The 12,325-nt window shown below is 27.3% G+C and overlaps 1 protein-coding gene across 6 annotated transcripts in view; it reads right to left on the reverse strand.

The window, feature by feature from the left end:
* Window positions 1-1,860: 1,860 nt before the first annotated feature.
* The window catches only part of LOC106690523 (USP6 N-terminal-like protein), a 41,931-nt gene continuing 31,466 nt past the window's right edge, over window positions 1,861-12,325 (reverse strand). For 4 of the 6 annotated variants that reach the window (XM_014435969.3, XM_014435968.3, XM_014435967.3 and 1 more), the window contains one exon: window positions 1,861-5,186. In XM_014435969.3, the coding sequence (XP_014291455.1) occupies window positions 4,825-5,186 (362 nt within the window). In that variant the 3' untranslated portion in view covers window positions 1,861-4,824. Of the gene's footprint in view, window positions 5,187-11,725; window positions 11,833-12,325 lie in introns of all 6 variants that reach the window. The other 2 variants (XR_001344634.3, XR_001344633.3) reach the window with 2 other exon arrangements.

The raw sequence follows: 12,325 nt of genomic DNA on the forward strand, positions 1-12,325 counted from the left end.
AAATATATATATATCAATTTATTTATTATCAAACATACTTTTTCCTAAAAAAGTAAGTGTAGAAATATTTATTTTACCTACTATATATATAACCATAAATACAGACAAAATACACATTATATTCAAGCACAATTACAATATTGCTATACATTGTTATTTAAGACCAAAGGTTAGTATAAATATGGTATTTAGAAGATTACAATGACAATCATAAAAAATAAAAGTTATCAAAATAATTACTTAGTTGAAATGGAATGTCAAAACCGCATGATTTAAAGCAAATCGTCTTTGTTATAGTTGGACATGAACACACAGACATTAAAGTTTACTGAAAAGATGAAAAAAAGTAAACATAATATTTATAGAAACAGATTCATTATAATGAAAAATAAATACTCATAGAAATAAATAATGATTCTAAAATCAGTTAAAATATTTCAAAACATTAACAACATTTATTATTACTTTGTAAATTCACTCTTTGTTATTAATAATATTATTTAAAAAATTAACAACAGTGAATTTCACATTAGAAAATCACAATTCAACTTGTTAATACTTTATATAAAGTTTTATGTACACCATCTATATTCAACACCGTGATCACTTAGTGAAATGTTTTTAAAAAAATTGATATATTATGTCTTTGGAAATGAAAGCATACAATTAACTTTTTTTTTTAAACTAGTTTATAGATGTTTTAAACATGTCTTATGATATTTAATGTTTAGGTCAATGTAAAAGCTATTGACTTTTCTTTTTTTTTTCTAATAAATATTTATATACAACAAAAAGAAGTTTGACTAGAATTTTAATATATATTTTTTATTTTTTAATTGAGGTATTTTACTTCAACAGACCTGGTATTCAACCTGATATAAATGAATAAATACATAAGTAGCAATAAAAGTGGACTGATTGATCTAAATTATTTAATTAAACAAAACTGTAAAGCTGGTTAGAAGAGATTATTATTAATTTTAAACTAAAAAATAACAATGTAATTTTTTTAAGTGGACGGTTAAACATTTATAGGCAAAATATAGATTACTAGTTGATAACAGCTTTGTATCATATAGATAATTGATGGTCAATTGGCTGTACCATACTAGTAGCTAATCTCTGCCCGTATATTTGAGTAAATGATTTTAGATACTTAATTATATATGTATTTTCCATACTTTAATCATAATTAATTAGGACTTATGTATCTAGAGAAAGAAAAATTTTATGTCATAATCATAAATTAAGAGCATATAATTAAAAAAAACTAAATAAAAGATATAATACTAAGTTTGTTATCTGTAGAACTAAATATTAAAATTATAAATGCTGAATGACTCACTGAATATTATATTTCAGGTATATAAAACTATAGATGTATTGCAGTAAAGGAATGAAAGATTAAACTAACTGGACTTAACTGAGCATCGAATTTCTATAAATTTAAAATCTTTAAACAATGAATTTTTTCTAGATTTTCCCTTCCCTTTTTTTCTATAAAATAATTCTGCACAAAGGATAAAATTTCAAACATATCTGATTAAAATCAAGACTTTTGAAACTGAAAATAGTTCAAAACTACAAAAATCATATATCAGTTTAAACCAGATGAATATGTTTTATTTAGGAATCGATATTTTTTTTTTTAAGAATTCACACTTTAGAATTTTGACTTTTAAATGTTCAGGAGGATATTTGTATATTTGATAAACTGATGACTGAAAAAAATAAAATAATTCTATTTATGATTTGATTGTAGTTATTTTAAGGTTGTATTACATATAGATATAAGTCAATGATGAAAACAGTTTGTCAAAATATCTAAATTTATATACATCAATATTTTTCATAGGAACCCGCAAGTTGGATATTATAGATTCAGCTATACGTGTATTATGCAGGAATATGACAAAAGTGTTTACTTAACCGTAAAGTTGCAACAATTTTACATAATTTTTAATAATATTGAAAAAATGAAAATATCCTTTCAATCACAAAAAATATATACAACTAAACTTGTTTGATTGAAAAATTCAGAAGGAATACTGACGACAAGACATAGCTATGGAACGAATTATTAAAAATTAATTCTATGGCATTCAGTGTTAATGTTACCATATTTTTATGCCATGCTTTCCATAAGACAGAAATATCAAAAAGTTTAAATAAATATTTGGTACCGATTAATATCCTACAAGCTGGTTCAACGTACACAAATTTTATAATTTTTTTTTTTAAATTATCTTGTTTGAACTAGATTAACACAATAATGTTTACGTTTGAGGAAGGAAATATTAGAAAATTAAAGTAAGTTATAAATACTTGGCAAGAACTTGTGTTTAATTATCTTGGATCTTAGATTAACTCTAATACTATAAATCATTCAGGACTCGAAAAAAATGCATCTACAAAGGTATTAGCAGCAAAAATAATTTTTAGAATAATTAAGTTGATACAACAATAATAAACAGTAATAATTTCATATTATATTGGTTTCAAATAATCCTAAATATCTAATAAATTATTCTAATAATAAAATAAATAATTCAAATTAAGATTTCTATAATTAAACAAATACATATATACTATTTAATTTCATAATATTATAGAAAAACTGCTGAATATCATTAAAAAAATAAGCAAAATATTCTTAAACTTATAGAAAAATGAAACATATAGAGTTCTAAAATAATACATGCTGGATCTATACATTAACTGATAAACAGTAATAGAATGATTTTTAAAAAAAATATTGGTATGAATTCAAACAACAGATCTCATTAAATTTGAAATGCCTTTCTTAGAAAGTACACAGTTGAGTAGTATTTTCTCAATACTTCATACTTACGAATCTAAATTTAGGATCGTTCACTTCCTTGGCACCTAATAATTGTGCAAAAGTTCTTAATAATTTAAAGTAGTTAATAGAAGACAGCTGTTTTCCAAATGAAAAAGAAAATTTATATATTATACATAATTTGAAACAATACTTCACAAACCATCCATATTACGTTAGAGTGTATTCAGGCACTTCTACAAATAGCTTACCTGTGAGGTACATTAACAGCTATTGATGAACTGAATAATACCTTCATCCTCTATACTAAAATAATTTTATTGCTACAATTTATATGAATACTGTTTCCAAAAATTAAAATAAGTAGATTGTGAAAAGGACAAAATTTGGAAACAATTCAGAGTATTTTAGATTTATATTGCATAAAATGTTTAATCTTTTAACATATTTTTTTACCAAGAAAAAATATTAACATTAAGAGCATATTCATAATACCAATGATGGAATTATTTTAAGGAAAATAGAATGATATTCATGCTATAATTTGCTTCACGGGGAGGAAAAATTAAACTCCACCCAGATTTTACTAATTGGTACTCAAGTTTGAAAAAATAATACAGCCCCAATAAAGACCAAAATACAACATCAAGGCTAATGGTTATAAGGAAAAATATTACAAATTTATTGAAATTTTTATTTAAAGACTATCAATGTTCTCTTTCAAAAATTGAACATTGAAATTAAAAAATATAATTATCATAATAGTTATTATTTAATGGTGTATTCTTAATTTAATAAGTTATAGATAAAACTACATGTTGGATACATTCACAGAATTTACAGCTATATTATTTTTCATAAATTGTTAATTGAAGATATCAGTAAATTCTTTAAAGCTTTATCACTCATAAATTAAATTATCAAGTATCAGTTAACGTCAAGTGATATTACAAAGAATAAAAATAAATAAATAAATAATAAATATTTAACTTAAAACAAAGATTAAGAATAGAACGTTTCAGAAGACTCCTAGGTAGAAATCATTAAACACTCATATTAATTAGTTTCTCATTTAATAAAAAAAAAAAAATAGAAAAATAATACATCAAATTTAAGATCTTATATAAGAGGAATGTTTCAAAAAGACAAACAAATAAAATGAAATAGATTATCACCCAAAATTGGTTTAAATAATGACATATTTTTTATGCCCAGACACAGAATGGATTGTCCCACAAAAAATACTTTCAAAAATAAATTATAAGTTAATATTTTGTCAGCTAATACGTATTAAAATCACTTCTGATAACTAAAAATTACTCCCTACGGAATGTTATAGAAGAATGAAGTCAAAGTATTATGAATAAAAGTAATTTAATTGAAAATAAATATTTATAAATTTTAGACATTCAAGTAAAAAGTAAAAACCAATCAGATGAAGGATTCTTTTTGTGTAACTATAGAAGTTGTTAAAAAAAAGAACTCTTTGCATTAAATTTTAAATAAACTGAATTATAATTTGAGGGTAAGAATTGATTTCCAGAACAAACAAAAAATATACAGTATAAATGTCAATAAATGTAATGTCATTTTTTTTTTTTTTTTTTTAGCATCATCAAAGAAGGTGATCTATACTGCATTACTATTTTAAATCAAAATTTTAAACATCCGATAATTTTATGTTTGGTTAATTATTCATTTACACCAATTAAGTATTAATCTACAATCATTACACTTTTAACCATTAAGAAAATAAAAATGGTAACCATTTAAAACACATGGACATTGGATAAATACGATGCTGTTTCTAATGGAGTGCTGCCCTTAGATAAATTGATTATTTTAACAAGTATAAATAAACTGGTTATAAAGATCAGTAGAACAAAAATATTTTTAAGAAGCTGATAATGTATCAGGGGTTAAGAAATAAGTTAATAATGAAAGACATGAGGGAATGATTTCATAGAAATATCATAGTTACAGAGATATTTAAAAAAAGAGATTACTTAAATCTACCAGGCTATTTACTTCAGATCAATGGTTTGATGGAAAGGAGAAGCCAGTTCAACAATGGGGGTGTTTTCTTCTTGAGGTGTGTGATCCATGACGAGAATTCTGATTTTGTTATCGAGACTGGACGGAGGCCTCACAATATCGCCATTATCATATGGAACATATATCCTAAGAACATCCGGTGTAGGAGTTGGAGGTCCTCCTGAATCTGTATCCAAGCTTTGTGTATCGGCTCCTTGAGAGCGTGGAGCTGAGCTAAACACAGACAGATCCGCAGTGGATGTAATACTTGTTTCAGCTAATGATCTCCGAGAACCATCACCAATTAATGAACTACCATCATCCATACTCTGTTCAAGGGAAAATTTAGAACCTGTAACAAAGTTATTGGAATTAAAGCTTTTCTTATTATAATTAAAAGATACATTAATGTTTTATTTTATTATACTCCTAATTCGTGAAATTGTAGTTAACATTATCATTCGTATTATTAGTAATCATTGATAGAATTGACTCATGATGGACATAATAAGAAATGTAAACATTTGATTGAATGTTTTCAATATGTCTCGCAAATACTGCATCAATTTACCACCTCTTCTAGTAACTTTCGAATGGTGAGTTAATCATTATTAAAATTAATTTATCTAGTAGAAAATACATTAATTGGTTAGATTAAGTTTACCTTAAAAATAAAAATTCTTTTCACTAAATTTACCCTAGCAATATAAAAGTATTTAGGATGGGAACATGTCTAGACAAACATAAACGGCCTCCCCCTTTATGTGTTTACTATAACAATAAAAGTTCAAATGTATTACTATAATTATTTACCATAACAATGTTATTTAGGCACTATCTTTTTTAATTTTTTCCACTCTAACTTGGTGTAGCGTCAAGATACAATTTATTACGCATGATACAATTATTTCTCATTATGAAGAGGATAAAATACTGAACGATTTTCTCACTTAGAGTAAATAACTTTGATTTTTAATTCAATGTTCAAAAACTGGTTATCATTTTTTTTTTTTTTTTTAGTGTCGATACAATTTTGGATTATAGCTCATTACAAGGAGGAGCTGTAACTGTTCCCTCTTATAGATTAAGGCAGAAAATTTTAGAATAGAACAGCCATTTACTAAGTCAACTCTACCAGGAAATTTGTTCATATTGCAATAGGAGGGTAGAAGCTTTAAGGAGCCCACTTAATCGGACCAATACTGCCGGGATTGTTGAGCTACTATAATCTTCTACTCTTATATTACAATATAAAAAATTTTCCTGTTTGAATTGACCAGCACTGTCCTCCCTAACTACTTCCGTTTCATTCCTCGTGTCACAAAATCAATTTATTCCCATATAATAATTTTTTCTTTAATTCTAGAACATTGGCAAAGAAGTTTCACTAAAAAAAAAAAAATACTTGAAAAGCTTTCACAAATATAAACCAATAAGTATTCTTATGCTCAGGACTATTACCATTACCAATTCAGTTACTGGCCTATATAGTTTTATGTTATCACCAAACCATATGGTTGTTAGAAAATTCATAAGATATGCACATGCACATTACAATTATTATTATACATATAAAGGTAGCTAACCAATTTTGAGTTTCTTAAATGTGCAAGTTTTAACATTACAATTTAAATGGCTCATAAGTGTTAGTGCATTTAAATCTCTGAGTGAGGATTTCTGATAAAAGAGCAAATGGAAACACATTGCCCAGGAGCAAAACATTAAGAAATAGAACCAACAATGGTCGACGACCACAAAATATCTTTACAAAATACTTCACTACCATCCAGTACCGATTAGTGACTTGGTTACTTTGCCCTTCAGTGTACAATGAAATTCTGATGAATATCATGAAAAGCACAGGAAATTATTAACAAAAAAATAAGCCAACATAGATCTGATGCAGATTAAGAGTCCAGTCATTGATGACTGATGTGGTAGAACGAGATAAGTGGTGGCAAATTTTTGAGGAGGGGCAGGTTCCATGCACACTGCAGTGCCAAAGAGTAAAAGAACCATACTTCAAAGAGTTCCTGTATGGATTGAAGGTGGTAGTATGATCTGGGCACTTCATACTTGGAGCCGGCTGATGGTTTCTTGAACTAAAATTCAAGAAGTGTGTTAATAAATAAATTAGTGTTAATGCCTTAACTTTCAATAATGAAAAACATTAAAACCTTCACACGAAGTGAGCTAAATAAATTTCTAGATTTTAATAAATCAATATTAATAGAAAATTTTTCATTGTGGAAAGATATAAGTTATTCTCAGGGAATTTCAATGTCATTATAAATACTCTATATTGTATTTAATAATATCAAAAATGAAGTAATTGTAATAACTAATAAAGCACCACTATAATTATACAGTTTTCTTAAAAGTTTTGTTTCATTCGCCTTTTCCTTCCTGAAATGTCACAACCTGAACAACCATGACTTGTCCTCCCCCCCCAAGTAGGCAAGAACCATATGTGAAATAATTGTAGCTTACCTGAATTGTCCTTTAGAACCATAAACAACCCTTATTTTTTAAATAAAATTTCAAGAAATACTTTGACTCTTTTCATAAATCAGGAGTTTTACCATGAAACTAAATGAAATATTAATAAATCGAACTAGAAATATTAGAGTGGCATTTTGAATATACATGAAGTTTTTTTTCTCTCTCTCAAGAATTTGGCTGGGGATCCTTAGAATACCAGTGGTATTAGAAATGTCATTTTGTTGTGAATTTATTTTAAAATACTTAAATTGTTTGATTCTTATATTTTATTTTAAACTAGATAAAAAAGGAAATTCACAGAGTTATTGGACAATATTACATCAAATAAATTTTTTTCTAACCAAATCACCTCCTTGCACAACCATTGGTCTAGTAACAGTACTTCCTTACAAAGTACTGAATCCCTGACTCTTCATTGGTTGTAGTGGTACAGATTTTAATTTTAATTTCAATATGATATCAGGTACTGCAGTGTGAAAATACACAAGATACTACTATTTGGGCCCGAAGATAAACAATGCACAAGTTTACATTTTTGCAATAGTTGTAAAAATTTTGTTTCCAACAGATAAAAACCTAAAAAAATAATGTGTGTGAAGTGAGTGATTATTTTTTTTTTACATTCAATTTTTAAGAAGAAAAAAAAAAAGATTTATTTTTACAACTGAACATTTTGGTAAAGTTACATTTTATTTATTTACTCATGCTCTCTTCATTTATTGGTAGCTAAAACTTAAGAAATATTTGATATTCAAATTTTAAATTAAATATTTAAAAAAAAAAAATTTGTTCAAAGCAGAAAAACAAGAAACAATTTTAATTTATTTTTTTGATAAGAAAAAAGAAAACCCAACTTAAAGATGAACTTCATTACTAGCATCCAAGAACATGTGGAAGTAACAAATTTTAACTTTTCATTTATTAATACGAGGTTGAAAGTGGAATAAAATAGTTTGAGTCCTCAAGAAACCTCATGGTACTCAAAGTTTCGTAGGTGGTACTCAGAGGGTTACCTCTTAAAAAATTGTTGGTCAAAGTATTAAGTTTTCTTTCAGTATTTTTATTGCAGTGAATCACGTTAACAAATATAACCAATAAACAGTCTGGTATGAGAACAGAATATCTAAAGAACTATGTGATGGTAAATCTGTCTATTTTTTCTTGTGCCCAATTATTCTGTGATCACACCATTACACTTCAGCATTTGTAAGGTCCATACTTTTACGGGTGGTTGTTTCACTTATTATACTATTGATACATCAATACTATAATGAGTGATTTCATGAAATACCATAGTAAAAATTTGATGTAATCAAATTTTCATATAATTTTTGTTTTTACATTGAAAGTTTCTGCCTCTTCCAGCTCATATAAAGTTATATGATAATGTAAAAGATAGTTTTTTTATTTTATATATTATAGCCATTAGTAAATCCATGTACAAGGTCACTACTATGGCTTTCTTCAAGTGAGAGCTCACAGGAAACAGTAAAGAGACTGTCATCTTCCAATAAGTATCAACATAAAGTGAACAGGAAGATATATTACATCTGTATGGGATAATAGACGTAATGAGACACATCAAGACTATGTTGGGCTGGATTCATTGCCAGAATGCTTCAAGGCGATATTCCAAGAAACTTGCTCAATGGAAGGTTCTACCAGACAAGAGGAAGAGGTAGACCACAACTTAGATGGGAGGATAATATCATTCCGGATGCCCAAGACCTTCTCAACACCCACTCCTGGTGAGCGATGGCATTGTAGCACCAAGGTGTAATAGTAATAGCAAAAAGTAGGGAGCATCGAAGCAAATGTTTCTGGACCTGTTGAACCTTACTCATAAGAAAAAAAAATTAAATGTAATTTTGCATCATTATCCTAAGCTTTATACCCCTCTAATAAATACTGAACTAATAAAATTGAATACGATGAAAACTTTCATACCTAAAAAATTTTTTAATTAGATATTTAAGGATATGTCAGTGAGAGTAGGTTAGATATCATAGGATCGAATAAAGACTCAACAACAAATCACAAATGCTATAGAAAAAATATAAAATGGATAAAGTAGATAGTATTTGTTCAAGATTTAAAATTTACTATTAGACCATTAATTGAGAACTAGGTAAAACCGAAAATGAAAACATGGGACAAGTGAGTAACAGGGGAGGAGCTTACAGTCCCGGCATAGGCTGAGTATCCAGGCACAGTATTTCTAATTTAGTAGAACATGGCCTTCCTTCCAACTGCTTATGGATAATGTTCAAGTTATGATATCTGATAAATCAAAGCAATGCTCCTTTATTGCTTACATTATATGCTTGACAGGGTATTAGTATAATTTAAATTCAACAAAACTGCATCCAAGGACCATAAGCCAAGTTTTTGAATTAAGGAATGAAATCAGAAGACAAATATTGGCTAGACATTTTGATTACTTAATTTTTTTCATGGTTATGTTTACACTTATGATACGAAAATAAACATGGGGATTTGAACTAAAATTTTAGGTCCTTCAACTTTGAAATGTTTTAATAGTTAAAGGCAGCAGAAAAATAACATGGTGAAAGATTATCAATAGAGTTCTGAAAATTTCAAATAATTTACAAAACACTGGTTAATTTTGCTATATGTACAATTGATATTGGTGGGAACATAAGTAGTTACCTCTAGTATAAGATTTGCGAAAGGAATCCTAACGATGCCATTTAACTGATTAACTCATAGGGCTGTACTACCCCAACCACACTGTCTGGAACCCAAGTCACCCAAGTATACTGGAACGGAATTCAACATGAGTCAACCTCAGTAGTTTTTTAAGCAGAATTAGGTCCACTTCAACTATACCCGTACCCTCCCAGCATCTTTATTTTATGTCCAAGATTTAAACTTAACAGCCATTCCTCGGCAGGTCTCATTTTTAGATTTTTTTAGGATGGAAGAGGAAAATCAATTTAATTAAGTAAATACATCCCCGTCCTCAGAAATTAGTATAGATCAACTATAACTCCAATTGTAAGTACCCTTTTTTATTAAACATGAAATTTGCTAACAGTTTGCATTAATTACCTTATTTATGTCAGTAATACTCTTGCCATGAATTAATATGAAATTATTATTCAGTCACATTATTTAAAACATAGCTTATCAGATTCACTGCAGTAAGTTTCTTTTATATTTCCTATATGTTATCATTGTTCTCCATCAAAATGTTATAATATTTAAGTATTATTTCCACTCTGTTGAAAGTTATTTTTACCAATTTTCCTCTATTATAGTTCATTTGATTAGATAGTGCTATTATAGTCAAAAAATCAAACTGATTTTATTCTATTTTTTTTTTTTTTTAGAGCATAATGAGATCCTAAATATCTGTTATATCATTAAATGTTAGTTTCTTATTGTTTTTTCCCCAATATGTATAGTTTCATATATTTCATATTTCTTGTTTTATGTGCACAATCTAATATTTTAGGTTTGTCCTAATTAAGCTTTTGTTGTTTTTTGTGCTATGAAAGACAAGTGCTGTTAAATTTAAATTTTTTCTCTATTTTATATATATTTTTTATGCAGGAAGTTATGTTTTTCATTGATTTAGAAAGTTAAAGCAACTTCCATTTTACCAGTTTACAATGAGAATGGTCTGATTTTAGTCAAGACCCTAATCTTCACTAATCATTTAAAAGGTTAACAATATGACAGATGATTATAAAAAGAATATGAAGGATTTTTAAAGTTTGGTTTTCTGAAGACGTGGAATAATTACCCTGAACCATTCTGGTCATAAAAGGGACAAGTCTGAACTTTTTCCAGCCTGCTCATCAGCTTTATTATTACTTATAATCCCTTAGTATACAGAATTAAATGTTATGGAGGCTAAAGACTCATTAGCTTACTTGAATGATTTTACTGATTTGGAGATAGATTTTACTTGGGTTGATAACTGAGTATCTGATAAAACCATTTGTCTATTTAATGCAATTTACCTGTGGTAGAATAATCTATTAGACTCTTTTTATACTGGACTGCTTTCGATTTCAATTAAAAAAATATATATAACTATCAGAAAGAATCAATACAAACTGCCCTTGATAGCTGAGCTTGGTAAGTGATGAAATTATCAGAAACACTACACTATCTCAAAATGCTTTTACATTTACACATTTCTATTAATGTATTTTAAAGTTGTTTTTATTTTCAAAACGGGGAACTGCTCGATAAAAACTAGAACAAATAATCAAAGTAATTATTCACATTTTAATCAGCCAAGACTGGCTCATTTTTTTTTTAATTTAATCTCTTTTTATAAGCTTGTATCAGAATAAACTTTGAATTCTATTGGACATTACCTTTCTAATTTTATTAAAATATAATTTAAATAATTACTTTTCAGTCAGCTGTTTTAATTAAAAACAAGTAATAAATTCCATGTCCCAACTGCAACTTAGTAGCTAGTCTGCTAATCAGGAATGATTATACAGTGGATTTTCATTCTGAAAATTAATGTTCCTTAAGAAATATTCAAGTTATCAGAAATTCGTTTTACATCTAGCAACTGCTTGTAGCATGCATGAATATTTCCTTACCTGTAATTAAGAAAAAGGGATTGTTTAAAACAAAAAAACTTGAGGATTAAACGGACCATCAATGAAGAGCAAATAATATAATGTTTTTCTTTGTGTAAAGAGAATACTGTTAGTTTTCATGAAACTATGTCGTTTTAAGTATATTCATTGGCTATACAAAGTCTCTGATATTTTCACTGTCCACACGTAAACAGTGAAGTGATCCTGCATTCTCTCCCTTAATTTTTATACATTAACCATATTACACAATAAAAATAAAAAATTGGTACTTCCCAAATTCAATATTCAAAAATATAATATAAGTATAATGTCACAAATGATTAAACTTAATAATCAATTGCAAACTAGAAATAAGTAAGGATTACCCAATGGTAGAATGTAAATATTGTTTATCCACTAA

The sequence above is a fragment of the Halyomorpha halys genome, unplaced genomic scaffold (genome assembly GCF_000696795.3).
Source record: "Halyomorpha halys isolate HHAL.00 unplaced genomic scaffold, Hhal_1.1 Scaffold1751.1, whole genome shotgun sequence".
Classification (NCBI taxonomy): Eukaryota; Metazoa; Arthropoda; class Insecta; order Hemiptera; family Pentatomidae; genus Halyomorpha; species Halyomorpha halys.